The sequence below is a fragment of the Loxodonta africana genome, chromosome 20, assembly GCF_030014295.1.
Source record: "Loxodonta africana isolate mLoxAfr1 chromosome 20, mLoxAfr1.hap2, whole genome shotgun sequence".
Classification (NCBI taxonomy): Eukaryota; Metazoa; Chordata; class Mammalia; order Proboscidea; family Elephantidae; genus Loxodonta; species Loxodonta africana.
In genome coordinates this window covers 16,554,391-16,577,719 of record NC_087361.1, presented here as the reverse complement: position 1 = coordinate 16,577,719, position 23,329 = coordinate 16,554,391, and the positions used below count along the sequence as shown (strand labels likewise).

Below are 23,329 nucleotides of genomic sequence, written 5' to 3'. Positions count from 1 at the left end.
AACTGACACACATGCTGGTACAGTCTCTGGTTTATGTGGCTGTATCTCTTGGGCTCATAATTACCTTGTGTCTTTGGTGTTCTTCATTCTTCTTTGCTCCAGGTGGATTGAGGCCTATTGATGCATCTTAGATGGTCACTTGCTAGCGTTTAAGACCCCACACAACACTTTCCAAACTGGGAGGCAGAATGTTTTCTTAATTGATTTTATTATGCCAATTGACTTAGATGTCCCCAGAAACCATGGTCCCCAAACCCCTGCCCCTGCTACGCTGGCCTTCAAAGAATTCAGTTTATTCAGGAAACTTCTTTGGTTTTGGTTTAGGCCAGTTGTGCTGACCTTGCCTGTATTGTGTGTTGTCTTTCCTTTCTCCTAAAATAGTTCTTATCTACCATCAAATAAGTGAAAACCCCTTTCCCTCCTTCCCTCCCCACTCTTGCAACCATCAAAGAATATTTTCTTCTCTGTTTAAACTATTTATCAAGTTCTTATAATACTGGTCTCATAAAATATTTGTCCTTATGCAACTGACTAATTTCACTCAGCATAATGCTTTCCAGATTCCTCCATTTTATGAAATGTTTTCATGGATTCATTATTGTTTTTTTTTATTGATGCGTAGTATTCCATTGTGTGAATATACCATAATTTATTTAACCATTTGTCCGTTGATGGGCACCTTGGTTGCTTCCATCTTTTTGCTATTGTAAACAGTGCTGCAGTGAACATGGGTGTGCATGTATCTGTTCATGTAAAGGCTTTTATTTCTCTAGCATATATTCCAAGGAGTGGGATTGCAGGATTCTATGGTAGTTCTATTTCTAGTTTTTTAAGGAAGTGACAATTCGATTTCCAAAGTCATTGTACCATTTTACATTCCCACCAGCAGTGTATATGTGTTCCAAACTCTCCAACATTTATTATTTTGTGTTTTTTTTTTATTAATGCCAGCCTTGTTGGAGTGAGATGGAATCTCCTTGTAGTTTTGATTTGCATTTCTCTAATGGCTAATGATCGTGAACATTTCCTCATGTATCTGTTAGCTCTCTGAATGTCTTCTTTAGTGAAGTGTCTGTTCATATCCTTTGTCCTTTTTTAAATTGGGTTGTTTGTCTTTGTGTAGTGTTCTGGAATTCCCATTCTTTGCAAGGTTATCCATAATTTGTTATGATCCACACAGTTGAATGCCTTTGCATAGTCAATAAAACACAGGTAAACATCCTTCTGGTATTCTCTGCTTTCAGCCAGGAGCCATCTGACATCAGCAATGATATCCCTGGTTCCACGTCCTCTTCTGAAACTGGCCTGAATTTATGGCAGTTCCCTGTCAATATGCTGCTGCAGCCATTTTTGAATGATCTTCAGCAAAATTTTGCTTGTGTGTGATTTTAATGATGTTTTTCTATAATTTCCACATTTGGTTGGATCACCTTTCTTGGGAATAGGCATAAATATGGATGTCTTCCAGTCAGTTGGCTAGGAAGCTGTCTTCCATATTCCCTGGCATAGACAAGTGAGCACCTCGAGTGTTGCATCCATTTGTTGAAACACCTTAACTGGTAGTCTATCAATTCCATCAATCACTTGTTTTTTGCCAGTGCCTTTGGTACAGCTTGGACTTCTTCCTTCAACACCATTGGTTCTTGATCATGAGCTACCTCCTGAAAAGGTTGAACATCGACCAATTCTTTTTGGTATAGTGACTCTGTGCATTTCTTCCATCTTTTGATGCTACCTGCATCATTCAATATTTTGGCCATAGAATTCTTCAAAATTGCAACTTGACGCTTGAAGTTTTTCTTTGGTTCTTTCAGCTTGAAAAATGCCAAGTGTATTCTCCCCTCTTGGTTTTCTAACTCCAGGTTTGCGCATTTCATCGTAATACTTTAGTTTGTCTTTTCTAGCCACCCTTTGAAATCTTCTGTTCAGTTCTTTTACTTCATCATTTCTTCTATTTGCTTTAGTTACCCTACCTTTAAAGCAAGTTTCAGAGTCTCTTCTGACATCCATTTTGGTCTTTTCTTTCTTTCCTGCCTTTTTAATGATGTTTTGGTTTCATCATGTATGATGTCCTTGATGTCATCTCACAACTTATCTGGTCTTTGGTTATTAGTGCTCAGTGCATTAAATCTGTTCTTGAGATGGTCTCTAAATTCAAGTGGGATACACTCAAGGTTGTATTTTGGATCTCATGAATTCATTTTAATTTTCTTCAGCTTCAACTTGAGCTTACATATGAGTAATTGATGCTTTTAATCTTCTTCAGCTTCAGCTTGAACTCACACATGAATAATCGATGGTCTGTTCCACCATCAGCCCTTGGCCTTGTTCTGACTGATGATAGTGAGCTTTTCCGTTGTCTGTTTCCACAGATGTAGTCGATTTATTCCTGTAGATTCCATCTGGTGAGGTCCAAGTGTATAGTTGCTTTTTATGTCATTGAGAAGGGTATTTGCAATGAAGAAGTTGTTGGTCTTTCAAAATTCTGTCATGCAATCTCTGGCATCATTTCTGTCACCAAGGCCATAGTTTCTAACTACCAATCCTTCTTCGTTTCCAACTTTCACATTAAAATCACCAGTAATTAGCAATTCTTGATTGCCTGTCTGATCAATTTCAGACTGCAAAAGTTGGTAAAAATCTTCAATACCTCATCTTTGGCATTAGTGATTAGTGTGTAAATTTGAAAAGTAGTTGTATTAACTGGCATTCCTTGTAGGCGTATGGGTATTTTCCTATCACTAACAGCGTTTTACTTCAGGATAGATCTTGAAATATTCTTTTCATGACAAATGCAGCATAGTAACGAGTATAAAATATAAACCCAATTTTAAATGGATTTTCTATTTGGAGCAACAATGCACTTTGTGAATTGATTCATTCAGCTGATTATTTATTGAGCACCTATCACACAGTAGGCATGTTCCAGGTCAGGAGAAGAAGTGGTAGACAAGACAGACAGATTCCCTACCCCCGTTCTAGTGAGGCACGCTGACAATAAAGTAACCAACAAAATATGATAACAGGTAATGCAAGGTACCCTGATGACAAATAGAGATAAGGAATGGCGAGGGAGGAGGCCTATTTTAGTTATCATGTTTAGAAAGGCCCTTTTGAGGAGATTTTTGAACAAAGCCCTGAATGAAGTGAAGAAACTGGCCTTTAGAAGACCTGGAGGAACATTTCAGGCAGACGGAGGAAAAGCCAAAACAGAGACCCTGAGAAAGGACAGAGTTGGGTGTATTTGAGGACAAACAAGAAGGCCAGTATAGGGGGACAGGATGCGGTGATGGGGGCAGTGGCTCTAGGTGAGGTCAGAGCATTAGGAAGGGACTAGATCTATTTGTTCTAAGTGTGATGGAAAACCCATTGAGAGTTTTGAGCAGGAGAGAATTGCGATCTTTATGTTTTCAAATGATCATCTATCTGTTCTATGGGGAGCAGACTGGAGGGGCCAACAGTGGAAGCAGGGCTTCTAGTTAGAATCAATTCCATGAAAAGGAGAGAGATGAGGTATTTGGAAGGTGGCTGCCTGTAAAAGGAGAGGGATGATATAGTATGTTATTGGACAAATGGGTCACTTGTTAGGATTCAGGTGTTTTTACACAATGTGGTGGTTTGCACAGTAGATCCCCAATCAATGCCGATGAATAAAAATCAAACCAAACTCATTGCTGTGGAGTCAATTCCAACTCATAGAGACCTTATAGGACAGGGTAGAGCTGCCCCACAGTTTCAAAAGCTGTAAGTTTTACAGGAGCCTACTGCTTCATCTTTCTCCTGCAGAGCAGCTGGTGGGCTCGAACCACCAGCCTTTCAGTTAGCAGCTGATCACCTAACCATTGTGCCACCAGGGGTCCTTGCTGATGAACGGGCCACAGAAAATGCTGTACCTGTGCTGCTATAGAAAGTCAATCCACTGGATGCACTGAACTCCTCAACGAAGAACTGAGAAAAGGAAAAATGGTCATTGGTGTTTAGGGACTGGTTTCCATGTTTTCAGTACAGCATTAGATCTTCCTCACTGTAGCCACCTAAAACAAGAAAAATATTCTTGTAACTGAATGGTAAACTCTATGAAGTCTATGTTGTTGTTTGTTAGTTGTCAAGTTGGCTCCAACTCATGGCAACCTTATGTATAACAGAATGAAACTTTGCCTAGTTCTGTACCATCTTCATGATTGTTGGCATGTTTGGGTCCATTTTTGTGGCCACTGTATAGTGCCTTTCATCATAGTGCCTTTCATCCTAGGGGTTCATCTTCCAGCACTATATGAACAATACTCTGTTGTGGCCCACAAGGTTTTCATTGGCTAATTTTCAGAAGTAGTTTGCCAGGCCTTTCTTCCTAGTCTGTCTTAGTCTAGAAGTTCCTCTTAAAGTTATCCATCTTCATGATCCTGCTGGTATTTGAAATACCAGTGACATAACTTTCAGTATCATAGAAACACAAAAGCCACCACAATATGACAAACTGACAGATGGGTGGTAGTCATGTTTTATATAGTTCTATGTCCCCAGTGCCTGGCCCAATGACATGTATACAGTAGGTACTGAACAAAAATGTTTGCTGAGAGACTGATAATACCCACATCTTCCACACACACACACAAAAAACTCCATTAGTTAGACCCCAATGACAGATGCAGTATGGAAGCTTTTCATATGCTTGCATAATGAGTTAAAACTATCTAAATAGCTGCTCCCAAATCTATGTGCATTCTCTGACTTACAGGTCTCTTCAGCCAGACCTTAAAGTGATGCCACAACTTGGCCTTACAGTCATGGGCCTGGTCCAGGTTTTTAAGTGTCTTCACTTTTGTAGCTCTCTTAGATGGAATTCCAAAAATGGGCCTAGCTCATCCAGAATTTTCTCCTAAAATTAAGTAGTGGTTGTCATGGATTGAATTGTGTCCCCCTAAAATATGTATTGTAAATCCTAACCCCTATACCTATGGTTATAATTCCATTTGGGAATGGATTTTCTTTGTTGTGTTAATGAGGCAGTATTAGCGTAGGGTATGTTTTAAGTCCATCTCTTCTGAGATATAGAAGAGCAAATTAAACAAGCAAGCAAACACAAACAGAGAGGAAGACATATGCCACATGATCACCAAGGAACGAAGGAGCAGAAGCTGGAAAGCGATAAGGACCTTCGCCCAGAGCAGACAGAGAGAGAAAAAGCCTTCTCCCACAGCCAGCACCCTGAATTTGGACTTCCAGCCTCTTAAACTGTAAGAAAATAAATTTATTTGTTAAAGTCATCCACTTGTTGTATATCTGTTATAGCAGAACTAGATAATTAAGACAGTGGTATAGAAAGTTTCCGATGAAGTTGGGGAGGAGCATCTGTGTAGGAGACAACCATTAAGATTCCCCAGCATTTAGATACATTGTGAAAAATTACAGTTAGCTTTTAAGATGTCACATCAATAATAGCTAATGAGTTAAAGTGTTTGATATAGAGCCGGCTCAGATGACTTTTGATGGTGCTTTGATTAGGGGGTCTATGTCTAAAGCTGGGTTTTCACCTTTAATGGAGGATTATGATAAATACAGGAATATGAATTCTAGAACTTTCAGAATTTTGAAAATATGTGTTCATCTATGGTAACAACAGCAACAACGTTTTTATGGAGCTATTTCTTTATAACCATTGTGGAAACTGCAGAATATATAATTATCAAAGCTTTTTTTTTTTCCCCCTGAATCTTCTCATTTGAAAGACAAATTTCCATTATTCTTAGTAAAAATAAAAATCAGCTGTTTTGGATAAATGCATTTCACTGCTATCAAGACTTCTCAATGCTTGTTCAGAGCATGCTGATTTACACCTAAGTGTGTGATGGTGCGTTGGGATCGTGTATACCCACTCCATCAGGAAGTCAGACTTGCAGCTTTTTGGCTTCAAGGGAAAAAATTTTTTTTTAATCTTTCTCCATAAATTTATTAAAAAAATTTTTTTTTGTACTTTGGATGAAGGTTTACAGAACTGACTAGTTTCTCATCAGTTAGTACACATACTGTTTTATGACATTGGTTAACAACCCCACAACATGTCAACACTCTCCCTTCTCGACCTTGGTTCCCTATTACCAGCTTTTCTGTTCCCTCCTGCCTTTTAGTCCTTTTCCCTGGGCTGTTGTGCCCCTTTAGTCTTGTTTTGTTTTATGGGCCTGTCTAATCTTTGGCTGAAGGGTGAACCTTGGGAATGACTTCATTACTGAGCTAAAAAGGTGTCCAGGGGCCATACTCTTAGAATTTCTCCAGTCTCTGTCAGGCCAGGAAGCCTGGTCTTTTTTTGTGAGTGAGAATTTTGTTCTACATTTTTCTCCAGCTCTGTCCAGGACCCGTTATTATGATCCCTGTCGGAACAGTCAATGGTGGTCGCCAAGGAGCATCTAGTTGTGCTAGATTCAGTCTGGTGGAGGCTGTGGAAGATGTGATCCTTCAGTCCTTTGGGCTAATCTTTTCAAGGGGATACTTTTGAGTGCCAAGAGGAAACCTGCTAAAATCCATAGAGCACATGGCTGAAACTATTATTCTATAAAAAGCATGAGAAAAAGAAAATGGGAGATCATTTAACCATATGGCCAAATAAACATGCAACTTTGAAGCTTTTCTTTACTTTCTTGTTTCGAGTACTTTTCAAGGATGCAAAATAGGCTTTACCATCTTCCATTCAAATAACATATAATCAAGCAAACCCTTTAACCAGTAGATTTATTTATAAGGTCACTATGAGTCGGAATCAACTCAACCACAGAACCACACACAACAACAATAAGCAAATCCAGAAAGGTGGGTGATTTCCTTAAGACACAGGCTTAATGAATGAATTCCAGCTCTAATAATTGCTTCTGATCTCACCACTTCCTGGTGAGCACCCTCTGTATTTTCTGGCTCTGATGCTTCAGAAAAAATACAGCTCAAAATGAGAAAGCTTTTAAATAAATTTAAGTATTTGGATCTGCTTTTTTGCAATATCAAAATTTAAACAGTTTTTAATAATAATACAGGGCTGGGATGGTGTTAATAAAAACCTTTGGTTAAAGGTTTCCCTCACAAGGTAAGTTTACCAGAGGGAAATCCCTTTCCAGCAGTGAGGAGAAAACCCAGAGCATTTTTAGTTATATATCTACGTGCACAATACATAATTCAAGTGCTATTATGTCAAAGGTTTGCATACTGATGAGGACTATTTTTTCAAATTTCTATATTCTCCTACATTTTCCTGGCTTCAGGCAGAGACTGCTATAGTGTGATACTGCCTCAAAGTAGAAACTTTGGTACCCACAATAGCAGATCAGAAGTTCATAAAAGGCCCTTGAGCAATCTGCAAAAAACAAAAGCAAGAGATGCTCCTAGCCTGGTGCCCCTGAGTTAATCAGAGAAGCAAAACCTATTTATCTTCTGTGGGCTGAATTCTGCTGTCAATAGTCATATAGCAAAACACCAAGCCAGAAATGTGTCTAGATGACCTTGTGTCACAAAACGTACTCATGTTGGTGTATTCCCAGTGCTTTATAGCTGGAAGGGACTTCTGAGGTTCTTGAGCTCACCTCCTTCACATTATACATGAAGAAACTAATGCCCAAAGAGGTTAGATGGCTAGGTGGTATCAGATCACCTGGTTCTGGGCTTGGACTGGCTCTGCTATAAGCTGGAATAGCTATGCAGATTAAAAAAATTAAGTTTCCCTGTATTCAAAGTTCCCCAAAACCATCTTCGAGTGCAATGATTCCCTACAAAGACTCACAGAACTCAGCAAAACTGTTATAATCATGGTCTCGATATATTACAGCAAAAGGTAACAGATTCAAATCAGCAATAGAAAAAGGCACATAGGACAAGAGACACCAGGTACAAATTTCCAATGTTCTCTCCCATGGTAATCATGTAGACAGCACTTAATTCCCCCAGCAATGATGTGTGACAACACACATGGAGTATTGCCAACCAGGGAAGCTCACCTAGGGTTTTAATTGGGGGGCTAATCTTGTAGGTTGCATGATGACCTTAGTCTCCAGCCTCTCAAGAGGTCAAGTTGATACCATGTGGCCCAACGCCCTCATCAAAATCACATTGCTAGCATAGACTCCCCCATGCGTCTGTCAGTTTGTTGTACTGTGGGAGCTTGTGTGTGGCTGTGATGCTGGAAGCTATGCACCAGTATTCAAGTGCCAGCAGGATCACCCATGGCGGTCAGGTTTCAGCTGAGCTTCCAGACTAAGACAGACTAGGAAGAAGGACTCACAGTCTACTTCTAAAAAGAATTAGCCAGTGAAAACGTTATGAATAACAGTGAAACATTGTCTGATATAGTGCCAGAAGATGAGTCCCTCAGGTTGGAAGGTACTCAAAATATGACTGGGGAAGAGCTGCTGCCTCGAAGTAGAGTTGACCTTAATGAAGTGGATGGAGTCAAGCTTTCGGGACCTTCATTTGCTCATGTGGCACAACTCAAAATGAGAAGAAACAACTGCAAACATCCATTAATAATCAGAACCTGGAATGCATGAAGTATGAATCTCAGAAAATTGGAAATCATCAAAAATTAAATGGAACACATAAAGATCAATATCCTAAGTATCAGTGAGATGAAATGGACTGGTATTGGTCATTTTGAATCAGACAATCATATGGTCTACTATGCCAGGAATGACAACTTGAAGAGGAATGGCATTGCATTCATCATCAAAAAGAACATGTCAAGATCTATCCTGAAATACAAAGCTATCAGTGATAGGATAATATCCATAAGCCTACAAGGAAGAGCAGTTAATATGACTATTCAAACTTATACACCAACCAAATTTGGGCAAATTTGAAGAAATGGAAGATTTTTACCAACTTCTACAGTCCAAAATTGATCATACATGCAATCAGGATGCACTGATAATTACTGGTTATTGGAATGTGAAAGTTGGAAACAAAGAAGAAGGATCAGTAGTCAGAAACTATGACCTTGGTGATAGACATGATGAGGAAATTGCATAATAGAATTTTGCAACAGCAATGACTTCTTCACTGCAAATACCTTTTTTCACCAATGTTAATGGCAACTATATACATGGACCTCGCCAGATGGAATACACAGAAATCAAATTGACTACATCTGTGGAAAGAGATGATGGAAAAGCTCAATGTCATCAGTCAGAACAAGGCCAGGGGCCCACTTTGGATCAGACCCTCAATTACTCATATGCAAGTTTAAGTTAAAACTGAAGAAAATTGGAATAAGTCCACAAGAGCAAAAGTACAACCTTGAGTATATCCCACCTGAATTTAGAGACCATCTCAAGAATAAATTTGACACAACGAACACTAATGACTGAAGACCAGATGAGTTGTGGAATGACATCAAGGTCATCATACATGGAGGAAGTAAGAGATCATCAAAAAGACAGGAGAGAAAGAAAAGATGTAAATGGATGTCAGAAGAGACCCTGAAACTTGCTCTTGAATATCAAGTAGCTAAAGCAAAAGGAAAAAATAATGAAGTAAAAGAACTGAAGATTTCAAAGGGTGGCTCAAGAAGACCAAGTAAAGCATTATGATGACATGTTCAAAGACCTGGAGATAAAACACCAAAAGGGAAGAACAGGCTCAGCATTTTTCAAGCTAAAAAACTGAAGAAAAAATTCAAACCTCGAGTTGCGATATTGAAGGATTCTATGGGGAAATATCAAAAGAGGGAGGAAATATCAAAAGAAGATTGAAGGAATACACAGTCATTATACCAAAAAGAATTGGTCAACTTTTAACCATTTCAGGAAGTAACATATGATCAGGAACCAATGGTACTGAAGGAAGAAGTCCAAGCTGCACTGAAGGCATTGGCTAAAAACAAGGCTCTAGGAATTGATGGGATACTAGTTGAGATGTCTCAAAGAACGATTGCAGCACTGGAAGTGCGCACTCATCTATACCAAGAAATTTGGAAGACGGCTACCTGGACAACTGACTGGAAGAGATCGATATTGACACCTATTCCCAAGAAAGGTGATCCAACCTAACGTGGAAATTATCAAGCAATATCATTTATATCAGAAGCAAGCAAAATTTTGCCGAAGATCATTCAGAACTGGCTGCAGCAATATATCGACAGGGAAATGCCAGAAATTCAAGCTGGAATTTGAAGAGGACGTGGAATGAGGGATATCATTGCTGATGTCAGATGGATCCTGGCTGAAAGCAGAGACTACCAGAAAGATGTTTACCTGTGTTTTATTCACTATACTAAGGCATTCAACTGTGTGGATCATAACAAATTATGGATAACATTGTGGAGAACGGAAATTCCAGAACACTTAATTGTGCTCATCAGGAATCTGTACATGGATCAAAAGGCATTCATTCAAACAGAAGAAGGGGATACTGCATGGTTTTTTAAAGTCAGGAAAGGTGTGCATCAGGGTTGTATCCTTTCACCATGCCTTTTTTTATTAAATCTGTATGCTGAGCAAATATTCTGAGAGGCTGGACTTTATAAAGAAGAATGGGGTTATCAGGATAGGAGGAAGACTCATTAACAACCTGTGTTATGCAGATGACACAACCTTGCTTGCTGAAAGTGAAGAGGACTCTCTGTGATAGCTCCATCTCCCTCATTTGTTTATTTGGGATTTGAAAGATCCATTTTTCATTTTTTGACTTTCAACCTCTCCCAAACATACCAGAGAACATGCTGTGGTCAGTCTATTCACCTGTCTGTGTGGCCACTCAGGCAAGATATCATGTGCTAATTAACCTGTCCAGCAGGGAGAGCAGTCCCCTCTCTCTCTGGTTATTACTCCCTTCCCTTCACTGTTTCTACAGTCATGCTTTAGTCAGAAAACCTACACCCAGTAAGTTCCTTTGGAACAGGGTTTTACCCTCCGATTTTGTCTGAGGTTTCTTTCCATGCTCTCTGGGAACTGCTTATATCTGAGTGGGCATTCAGGGAAAGCAGAAGCAGACTTTCCTCTGTTTCAGGAGGAGGAAGCACTGGCATTTCGCAGAAGGATCTCTAAGAGATCTGTCTTGTTGGTTTCAGAGCCCAAGTAGCCCTGTGTGGTTAGGTGAGCAATGTATACTTAGGTGACCTACCTCCTGATTCCACTCTAGGGAATCTTCTGCAGAAGTTTGTGTCAGTCCAGCAGCTGATGGCTACTAATTGGGGGAGGGATAGTCACACTCCAAATGGACTCCCAGGGAGGTCTGCCTTGTTGCTATCAGAGCCCACCCTGTAATATGTTGGCTGTGGGTGTAGCCTCCATTCAAGATGCCTGCAGTCCTCAGCACTGATAATAATGGGGAGCAAACAGACCCAAACGATCCCCAGGAAGGCCTGTCCTTTTGGTTTCAGAGGTCTGAGTCATGGGGCACACAGGGAGGCAGAGTGCTAACTATGGGAGCAGACTCCACTGCAGAGGCCTTTTGTAGCAGTTTGCAACAGCCTGGCAACGAACAATTATCAAATGGGGGAGGGGGTGTCATGCTCCCATGAAGGTCTGCCTTGTTGCTATCATAGTTCCCTCAGTAGATTGTTGGTTGTGAGTGCAGCCTCCACTCAAGATAAGCAAGGTATTATTAACGAACGAAAAAGAATCTGTGTTAGTTCCCTATTGCTACTGTAACAAATTACCACAAACTTGGTGGCTTAAAACAACAGAAATTTTCTTTTCCTACAGTTCTGGAGGCCAGAAGTCTGAAATCAGTATCATTGGGTCTAAATCAATGTGTTGGCAGGATCATGCTCCCTCCAGAAGTTCTAGGAAAGAATCTGTTCCTTGTCTCTTCCAGGTTATGGTGGATGCTGGAATTCCATGACTTGTGGCTGCATCACTCCACTTTCTGCCTCTGTGGGCACATTGCCTTCTCCCCTTCTGTGTGTGTTAAATCTCTCTCTGCTTCTCTCTCTCTCTTTCTTTTAATATTTTATTGTATTTCTGCTGAACATTTACACAGTAAATTATGTTCCCATTTGACAATTTCTATAGAATTTGTTCAGTGACATTAGTTACATTTTTTATAATAAATCAACATTCTTTTTCATTAAGTTCTATTTGTTCCATTTCTGGTACTCTAGTTTCCCTGACCCCTTATCTTCTCATCTTTGCTTTAAAGTAATTGCTGACCTTTTGGTCTCCTATAGCTTTTTTTTTTTTTTTAATAGAGCACTGTACTCACAGATAATAGCCTTTATTTTGTGTGCTAATCCGTGAATTAGAACATGGGTATCTTTTGGAGGTTCATTTTTCAGCTTTCTAAAGAATCTTTCAGGGATTTCTAAGACATGGAAAAAAAAAACTGAATTGCTTGGATTCACCAAACATTTTTTGGAATTGTCTATGATTAGCCATTCAGCATGCATAGGATTCATTAGACGAAAAGAAAATGTGGTACATTTCAGATGCCTCACTTAGTTTGCTGTGAAGTGAGTCCCTTGATCTGAGACAGTGCTGTGTTGAATACCATGTCGGTGGATAAGGCATTCTGTGAGTCCATGAATGGTAGTTTTGGTAGAAGCATTGCATGCAGGGAAGGCAAATCCATATCCACAGTAAGTGTCTATTCCAGTAAGGAAAAAGTGTTGCCCTTTCCGTGATGGAAGTGGTCCAATGTAATCAACTTGCCACCAGGTTGCTGGCTGATCACTTCGAGGGATGGTGCTATATTGGGGATTCAGTGTTGGTCTCTGCTGCTGGCAGATTGGAGATTCCACAGAGGCTGTAGCAAAGTCAGCCTTCGTGAGGGGAAGTTCATGTTGCTGGGCCCATGCATAGCCTCCATCCCTGCCACCAGGGGCACTTTGTTCATGAGCTCATTGATCAATTACGGGAGTAGCTGGGGAAAGAGCATGAGTGGTTTCCACAGAACTTGTCATCCTATCCACTTGATTGCTGAGGTCACCCTTTGGTGAGCATTCACATAAGACACACATATCTTCACTTCTTTGGCCCATTCAGAGAGGTCTATCCACATACCTCTTCCCCATAAATCCTTATCTTCAATTTTCCGATCATGTTCCTTCCATGCCCCTGACCATCCTGCCACACCGTTGGCCTCAATCATGAATAGGTATACAGTCGCACATCTGGCCATTTCTCCTTCCAAGCAAAGTAACAACCAGGTGCACTGTTCAAAGTTCTGCTCATTGAGAGGTTTTCCCTTCTCCTGTCCTTCAGGGAAGTCTCAGAAAGGGCCTGTAGTGCTGCTGCTGTTGACTTTCGAGTGGTACCTGCATATTTTGCGGAACCATCTGTAAACCAGGCATAAGTTTTTTCTTCTTCAGTCAACTGATCGTAAGGAAGTCTCTTTGAAGTCATAGGTACAGCTGGGGAGACAGAAGATAATGTGACAGGAGTGGAGACCATGAGCATTTGGGCCACTTTCTCATGTAACTTACTTGTGCCTTTAGGTCCTGCTTAAGCCTGATCTAGTATATACCACTTCTATTTAATAATGGGGTGCTGTTGTGCACAACCAACTTTATGAATCTTTGGGTCAGATAACACCCAGTTCACAATGAGAAGCTCAGGCTGCATGGTGGCTTCATGTCACATGGTTAAGTGTTCAGTCTTTACTAAGGCCCAGTAGCAAGCTGTCATGGGTTGAATTGTGTCCCCCCAAAATATCTGTCAGCTTGGCTTTGAGTCATGATTCCCAGTATTGTATAATTGTCTGCCATTTTGTCATCTGATGTGATTTTCCTATGGGTTATAAATCCTGTCACTAAGATGTAATGAGATGGATTAGTGGCAGCTGTATTGATGAGATCTACAAGACTAGATAGTGTCTTAAGCCAATCTCTTCTGAGATATAAAAGAGAGAAGTGAGTAGAGAGAAATGGGGACCTCATACCACCAAGAAAACAGTGCTGGGAGCAGAGTGCATCCTTTGAGTCTGAGGTTCCTGTGCTGAGGTGCTCCCAGACAGAGGGAAGGCTGATCACAAGGACCTTCCTCCAGAGCCAATGGAAGAGGAAGACCTTTCCCTGGAGCCAGCGCCCTGAATTTGGACTTCTACTGGACTGTGGGAGAATAAACTTCCTTTTGTTAATTCCATCCACTTTTGATATCTCTGTTATAGCAGCACTAGATGACCAAAACACAAGCCAAAAGATGTTTCTCAAAAGGAGAATGGCAGGCCTTTGCTCCAAAATCCTAAGGGTGTGTGCTGTGATTCACAAGTAGGGGCCTGCCAAAGACTCTAAACAGCATCTCTATCTGCCACGGACACTTCAAGCACAATTGGATCAGCCATCGTATGGCCCAAGTGGCAGAGTGGCTTGCACAGCAGCCTTAACCTGTTGCAGAGCCTTCTCTCACTCTGGGCCCCACTCAAAACTAGCAGCTTTGTGAGTCACTTGATAAATAGGCCAGAGTTGCACACCCAGATAAGGATTATGTTGCCCACAAAATCCAAAGAGACTGACTAGGTGTGGTGCCTCCTTTTTAGTTGTGGGAGGAGCCAGATACAATAACTTTTCCTTCTATTCAGAAGGAATATGTCGACATGTCCACACCACTGGGCCCCCAAAATTTCACTGAGGTGGAAGGAGCCTGAATTTTTATGGGATTAATTTCCCACCCTCTAGTACCTAAATGTTTTACCAGTAAGTCCAGAATCATTGACACTTCTTCCTTACTAGGCCCAATCAGTATAACGCATCAATGTAATGGGCTAATGTGACATCTTGTGGAAGGGAAAAGCTATTAAGTTCCCTGTGGACTAAATTATGGCATAGGGCTGGAGAGTTGATGTAGCTCTGAGGTAGGCAATTGAAAGTGTATTGCTGGCCTTGCCAGCTAAAGGCAAACCTCTTCTTATGGTCCTTCAAAACAGGTATGGAGAAAAAGCCATTAGCCAGATCAGTAGCTGCATACCAGGTACCAGCAGATTTATTAATTTGCTCAAGCAATGAAACTACATCTGGAACAGCAGCTGCAATTGGAGTTATCATCTGGTTAAGTTTTCAATAATCTACTGTCATTCTCCAAGATCCATGTTTTTTGCACACGCCAAATAGCTGAGTTAAATGGGAATGTGATGGGAATCACCACCCCTGCATCCTTCAACTCTTTGATGGTGGCAGTAGTCTCTGCAACCCCTCCAGGAACGTGGTATTGCTTTTAGTGTACTATTGTCCTAGGTAGGGGCAGTTCTAATGGCTTCCACTTGGCTTTTCCTACCATAAGAACTCTTATTCCATTTGTCAGGGATCCAAAGTTGCAGTTCTGCCAGTTGTTGAGTATATCTATTCCAATTATGCATTCTGAAACTGGAGAAATTACTTCAGGATGGGTTCAGGGACCCAGTGGACCTACTGTGAGATTGAGATGAGCTAAGACTCCATTAATAACCTGACCTCCATATGCCCCTGTTCTGGCTGGTGGGCCACAGTGATGTTTTGGGTCTCCTGGAATTAGCGTCGGTTCAGAGTCAGTATCGAGGAATCCTCAAAAAATCTGATTATTTGCTTTTCCCCAGGGAACAGTTACTCTCGTAAAAGACTGTAGATCTCTTTGGGGAAGGCTGGGAGACAGATCAACAGCATAAGATTTTGGCAGTGTATTGGAGTTCTTCCTCAAGGGGACCAGACCTCCCCTTGAATCAAGGGGTTGTGAGTCTCTAAACTCACTCAAGACTGGTAATTGATTGAGGGGCTGTAATTCTATTCTGGAGATTCACTTGACCTAGAATTCTTCCACTTGTTCAGATCAAGTAAATACTTAGTAGATTTCCTATCTGTTTCATTCCTAGGGACACCATGACTAAGTAGGTAATGCCACAAGTCCATATGGGTCAGACTATTCCGATTACTGCTTTGACTCTGCTGTCCATTACAGTAAACATGCCCATATTGTCTTTGTCAATTGAGTGCCACCACTTGGCCCTTACCTCATGGATTCCAATCAGCCCTGTTGTAGTTAGGTGTCTTAATTCAGTTAGGGCAGTTCCTACTGTCAAATATGACTTACATAAAATAGCAATCACAACAGTCTTCAAAGATGCTCCGGCTCCCTTCACAAATTTGTTCCTCACCACTGTGGTAAAAGATGTATCCTCTGGGGACTCCACCTCTGGGTCTGTGGGTTTAGCCTGATAAATTCACTCTAGCATGTCAGGTTCCCTAAGCCTTTGGATACCTTCTTCTACAGTATACCAAAGTAGGTCTGGTATTTCAACTTGATTTAGTGTATGCCACCATGTAATCCATGCTTCAGCAACCCAACCACATAAACTATTAGATCCTTTCCTAACTTCATGAGCTGAAACATTGAATGAAGAATCTGTGCTTAGTGTTCTCATATCAATAAACTCAGACTGATCTGTATTTATGTTCCTTGCACGACATCCCAAACGCTTAATAGCTACTCCCACACATATTCCCCAGGTTTCTGTTTGTACATATTAGAAAAGTCAAGCAGTTCTTTCGGAGTATTGTGTACCTCCTCCTGGGTTACACTTTGTACTTCACATTTTGGGGCTTGCTGGGACTTTAGTTATAAGTCTAGAAGCCAAAATCAGTGGGGAAATGTTTTAAGAATATTCAGCATTGTCTTGTAAAGCATCTGTCTTAGGTGATGTCCCAGGCAATGACTCAGACAAAGGAGCTTTAGATGTAGCTGGGTTAATCTCATTAGATGCGAGTAGAGGGGCTAACGGTTCTGTTGGCAGGAGTAATCCAATGGAATTTAAGGGCTCAGTGTCTCCAGTTTCCTAATTATCTGCCCATATGTCCCCATCCCACGTTTCAGGATCCCATTTCTTCCCACTCAATGCCCTCACTTTAACTTCAGACACCTCTTGAGTTTGGCAGTTGAGTTGGTGTTGTAATTCACTCACTCTTATAGTAAGATTCCGGGTTTTATTTTCAGCCACTTCAACTCTATTACTACAAGAAATAAGGCTTTCTTTCAAGGCACAAGTGGAAACTTTGAGGTCATTTATGCAGTGCTTGAGCTTTGACTCCAAAGCCCTGAGCTCATCTCTTTCTTTCACCAGTTTGTCTAGAGAAATTAGGACCCACCAGCCAGCTTCCTTATACTTCTCATTATGACAAATTTGTAGAAAGTGTCATAAATGCAGTCACCCAGAGCCTCATCTTTCACCAATACCTGATCTATTGGTGGCAATATTTTGTGTATTTGAATTGCCACCTCATACCATGGATTAGCAATGCCACCTTTACTACTGGAAGCAGAGTCATCAACATCTTTAAGACTAACCAGACTTGAGAACCAACTTAGAAAACTCATCCTTACAATTTTGTTTCTCTAGAGCCACTCTCAGTGCCAAATGTCTTAGGCTAGGTTCTTTTAAGGAGCAAAACCAGTAAGGCATATAAATATATATATATATAAAAGATTTATATCAAGGAAATGGCTCACGTGGTTGTAGAGGCTGGAACATCCCAAGTTCCTGGGTCAGGATAGAGGCTTCTCCTGATTCACATAGCCACAGGGGTTGGTGAATACAAGATCACTAGGTCGAAGAGCAAGGCTGTCGCTCACAGGCTATGAAGATCTATGAATGCCAAGATCATCAGGCAAGACGGCAGGTAATCTGCTAGCCCAAATTCAAATAACTGGAGATCAGATGAACAGGAGCCAGCTGCAGGATCTAGAACCAGCAAAAGCCCCTGAGCCCTGCCAGAAGGTCCACCCATACTCGATACAGGCCACATGCACAAGAAAACTCTCCCTCAACTGACTGGTTACTCACAGCAGATCACATCATGTAGGTGATCACATATATCTCCACAGGAAAGTTACCGTAACATCACACAACTGCCAAAACACTGAGAATCATGGCCTAGCCAAGTTGACACACAATCTTAACCATCACAACAGATAACACTGTTTTGAGTTTAGGCTGAAGTGAGACACACTGGCTTTGGTGTAGACCACTGTAGTATAAAGGGAGTTCCAGAACACTTACTTGTGCTCATGAGGAAACTTTACATAGATCAAGAGGCAGTTGTTTGGACAGAACAAGGGGATACTGATTGGTTTAAAGTCAGGAAAGGTATGTGTCAGGGTTGTATCCTTTCACCATGCCTATTCAATCTGTATGCTGAGCAAATAATACGAGAAGCTGGACTATATGAAGAAGAACGAGGCATAAGGATTGGAGGAAGACTCATTAACAACCTGCATTACGCAGATGACACAACCTTGCTTGCTGAAAGTGAAAAGGACTTGAAGCACTTACTAATGAAGATCAGAGACCACAGCCTTCAGTATGGATTGCACCTCAACATAAAGAAAACAAAAATCCTCACAACTGGACCAATAAGCAACATCATGATAAATGGAGAAAAGATTGAAGTTGTCAAGGATTTCATTTTACTTGGAACTACAATCAACAGCCATGGACGCAGCAGTCAAGAAATCAAAAGACGCATTGCATTGGGCAAATCTGCTGCAAGAGACCTCTTTAAAGTGTTGAAAAGCAACGAAGTCACCTTTAAGACTAAGGTGCTCCTGACCCAAGCAATGATATTTTCAATCACATCGTATGCATGTGAAAGCTGGACAATGAATAAGGAAGACCAAAGAAGAATTGATGCCTTTGAAATGTGGTGTCGGCAAAGAATACTGAATATACCAAGGACCCATGGACTGCCAAAAGAATGAACAAATCTGTCTTGGAAGAAGTGCAACCAGAATGCTCCTTATAAGCAAGGATGGCGAGACAACGTCTTACATACTTTGAACATGTTGTCAGGAGGGATCAGTCCCTGGAGAAGGACATCCAGCTTGGCAAAGTACAGGGTCAGTGGAAAAGAGGAAGACCCTCAAAGAAGTGGATTGACACTGGCTGCAACAATGAACTCAAGCATGACAATGATTGTAAGGATGGCACAGGACCAGGCAGTATTTTGTTCTGTTGTGCGTAGGGTTGCTATGAGTTGGAACTGACTCAACGGCACCTAACAACAACATCAACACTGTAGTATAAGGAAACCAAAAGCAATAGAGACTTTTCCTTACCGGAGATTGAAGGGGATGTTTCCATCAGGGTGTATCACAGCATAATGTTCTCCATAGTTGTATCATGAATGAAGGGCCTTTTAGAATAGACAAAAAAAGATAACAGCACCCAAATATTTTTGATCAATCTTTTTTTTTTTTTTATGGTCAAAGGTCATGCTTTTGTGTGTTGTGCTAGGAAAGGAGCCTCTCATCTTTTTAGTAGACCTGAGATAAAAAGTCATTGTAAAATCCTAGGCAGAGGGGAAGAGACAAGTCAAAGCCAATAGAAATATGATTCAGACTGACCACTTATGGTGGTTAAGGTTGTGTGTCAACTCTGCTGGACCATGATTCTCAGTGGTTTGGCAGTTATGTAATGACGTAGTTATCCACCCTGATATGATCTGCTGTGACCAGCCAATCAGTTCCCTAGGGGTGTGGCTTACATCTATAAAAAATACATATCTATATATGTATGTGTATATGTATAAAACCCAAACCCACTGCCTTCGAGCCGGTTGCCACTCATAGCGACCCTATAGGACAGAGTAGAACTGCTCCGTAGAGTTTCCAAGGAGCACCTGGCAGATTCAAACTGCCAACCTTTTGCTTAGCAGCCGTAGCACTTAACCACTGCACCACCAGGGTTTCCATATATATGTGTGTGTGTGTGTGTGTGTGTGTATATATATATATATATGTATATATACACGGATGTTCTGGCAAAGCTTGCTTGCTTGCTCTGGATCTTGCATCTGGGTCATCATCGTGTGACATCCAGTTCCTGGGACATGAGCCAGTGGCCTGCTGTATTGCCTGCTGATCTTGGGATTCGTCAACCTCCACAGCCTGTGAACCAGTGGCCTGCCATCTGACCTGTCGATCTTGGGTCTCACCCCTGCAGTTACATGAGTAGGAGAAGCCTTCAGCCTGATGCCTGACCCACTTGAGACTTGGGACTTGCCAGCCTCTACAACCACATGAGCCATTTCCTTGAGATAACTCACTCTCTCTATATATACATGTATACACTTCACTGGTTTTGCTTCTCTAGAGAGCCTTGCCTAAGACACTGCTTCGATACTGTTAGTCCTGGGGTTGATTGCCATGGGAGTTAATGGATTCTAAGTGAGTGACATTTATTGTATTTTTAGGTAGATTTAGGATAAAGCTAATGAGCTTAAGCTTGAGGGTGTCTTCCTTACATGGACTCCAGCAAATGTTGAGAGTTTTGGCGAGTTATAGAGTGTTCAAATTGTGGAGCAGAATCTAGGTTTCAGTCAGGAAGCATTTTCTTAGAGGCACTCGGGTAAATAGCCTAAAGAAATCTCAGAAGAAAGACACCTGGAACTCCGTGGTCCAGTATTTTATTGTGATTTCTTTTGTGATTAGATATAAATATTGGCTTTCATAATTAATTTTTTATAAATAATTTTGCATTATTTTTCTTATGGTTTCCACAAAAACATGGATCCAGCATTTATTAGGGAGTCAATGGAAAGCAAGTTGTCAGAGGTCCTAGAACAGAAACAGTGACCTTCCTCAGCTAGACAGATAGAAAGAATAGCATGAAATAGTGGTTCTCAAATTTTAGTGTGCAAAAGAATCACCTGTGAAGTTAGCTAAACCACACATTCCCCAGAAAATAGTTCCCGGAGATTCTGATTCAGTAGATCCCAAGAATTTGAATTGTTAACAAACAGCCCATTTGAAAGGAAATAAGTGGGAGAGAAAACAAAAGCAAACTATATGAACATTATATTAGCAGGAAAAAATTTGGATAGCCAATTATTTGTGTTTTGTTTGGCTCTCAGATGCTACATTTAATATTTTAGTTGTTTGAACAGAAGCTTTCCTAGCTCCATCCAAGTCATCGGATGTGAGCAATGAAAATATATTTCACTTTTCACAATTGTTTACGTCTTACTGCTTTGATTTCCCAACAACAGTGAAACGGTTCTTGAACTAAGACATATTATAGAACTTTAGGACTTATACAAGCAAAGGATGCATCTCAGTAAACTACAAATAAGTCTCCAATTAATTATGGGCTAGCTTGTTTTTCTTAGGTTCAGAATAGAGGTACATTGCATTATTGCTCTGGATTAGTCTGGGAGCATCAACCGTGTGTAATTTTGGCTAGGGTGAGGGTGAATAAATATAATGAGCCATTCATTGGCATAATACTATAAGGAATTGTGTAGGTCACTGCATGGATTTCTTTAATAAGCATGTATTTAGAATTAGATGCTCAGTCTCATCTGAAGATCACTGGACATTGAGCCCATGAAATCAAATAGCAGACACTGGTGCCTGTCGGTGATATATCAGTGTCATCATTAGGTGGCACTAACATGAGAGCCTGGCTGCACAGCATGCGGGGAGGAGAGAGGGACAAAACTTAATGAGGTTGAAAGTGAAATAGGGGTGGGACAAGAGAGGGTGAGAAGATGAAGAAGAAGAAGAAGAAGAAAAAGCTAACATTTGGGGTCACTGATAATTAGAAAGCATTCTCATATTAGGTATGGTGAATCCAGTTCAGTTTTAGCTGATAATTGAGTTCCAACCCAAACCCAGTGCCAAAGCTAACCTTATTCAGGAAGAGAAGGATGAGGTTGTTTTTGGAGGCTGCAGGGTAGAGACAATAAAAAATTTAAATGCAAACTGGGTCATTCAGTGACTTGGAGATTTTACAAGTAGAGGGGAGGTAAGAGCTTGCTCCTGGAGCACAGGGGACTCAAGGAAGTGCCGGTATGAGCTGTTTTGGGGTGGGGAAGAGCCAATGCCTTCCGAACAGGTCTTTTTCACTGGTGAGTAGTTTTGGTGCTATTCCCTTTGGAACTAGGGTGGTTAAAGAAGTAAGTTTAATTTAAGGCTTGTTATTGAACTGAAATAAATATTGAATTAGATAATGATAAAGGTCAAAAGGGTCATTAGCTGAAGAATTTACAGACCGAAACAAGATGTAATGAGTCACAGAAGATTTTGTTTAGATCTTTCTGCAATTTTTATGTGTCCTATGACTTTTTGTTCAGTTAGCATTTGGATGGCAATGACTAGTTGGAGGAATTACTATAAATAAAAACATTTATTAATATACTTATTAAAAGATCATTTAATCTTCCTACTTATATTTATATTTTCTAGGCCTTGCTTCCTTAAGGGGCTTCTACTTTGTTCTCTCTTTTTTTTTTTAACATTTTTTGTCTTTAATTATGGTATATGCATATTACAAAAAAAGTATGAGGAACTTAAATTTTAGAACTTAATTATGAAAACCACTATATATATGCTATGGTTTATTTATAAAAAATACTTTATTCCAAGAAGTATTCAAAAGCAACTCTTTAAAATTTCACAAGAACACATATCAAAGATTCCAGAAAAGGGAATAATGTGTGTTAGTGTACATAAAAATGTACATTAAATTACTAGATTGGATAAACAACTAACCAAATATTTGCAAATGGAAAATGGAGTTGAAAAAGAAAGTAGTTCAAACCCTCCCTATTCATAGAAGAGGCACTCTTTGCTTTTACTAAAAGAAAAAAAATAGTAATACTAGGCTGCCACCTTTAAAGTAGAAAATTAAGGACAATAAGCATCTGGCTAATGGTTGCAATCTCAAATGACTCAGAGAATCAGGTGGGTAACATCAATGATTCAATGAAGCAGGGTGAGTCTAAGGGAAAAGCAAGACATGGGTCCCAAGACAAACTGGAGCACACAAGCCCCATCTAAAAGCATTCAAAGTTAAATTTTTAAATACTTTCCAAGGGAGGGAGGTGAGCAAAATAAGAATTCAAATCAAAACCATAGCTGAAACCCAAACCCAAACATACTTATAGGCTGCATCTTACCAGGGGGTACCTGTTAGGGCCCCTGTTATTAATAGTGGTGTGTGGTGCCGTATGGAAACTCTGGTGGCATAGTAGTGGTTAAGTGCTATGGTTGCTAACCAAAAGGTCGGCAGTTCGAGTCTACCAGGCGCTCCTTGGAAACTCTATGGGGCAGTTCTACTCTGTCCTATAGTGTCGCTATGAGTCGAAATCGACTCAATGGCAGTGGGTTTGGTTTGGGTTTTTTGGTGGTGTAGTATTGATAGGAAACACAAAAGAGAATGTAAAAATACAGCACAATTCAAGGGTCTGAAATTAGATGGAAACAGTGATTCAAATATAAGAACATACACTATTAGGCAAGGACAAGGAAATGGGCACTGAAATTGAGAAACTATAAAATGTTCCTCATTTGACATAGAAAAATAAACTAAAAGAGACTAAACAGAACCCTGAGACTACATTAGTAAATTAACAGAACAGTTGACTGGAAAAAGGAAATGATATCTAAAAACAATTATG

The 23,329-nt window shown here is 40.5% G+C and overlaps 1 protein-coding gene across 1 annotated transcript in view; it reads right to left on the bottom strand.

Moving 5' to 3' along the window:
• Window positions 1-23,329, bottom strand: part of GABRR3 (gamma-aminobutyric acid type A receptor subunit rho3) — a 96,165-nt gene that overhangs the window by 30,143 nt on the left and 42,693 nt on the right. The window contains 6 exon segments of the mRNA XM_064273480.1: window positions 3,894-4,034; window positions 4,747-4,769; window positions 6,485-6,544; window positions 18,987-19,023; window positions 19,026-19,131; window positions 19,133-19,219. Coding sequence (XP_064129550.1) covers window positions 3,894-4,034; window positions 4,747-4,769; window positions 6,485-6,544; window positions 18,987-19,023; window positions 19,026-19,131; window positions 19,133-19,219 — 454 coding nt within the window.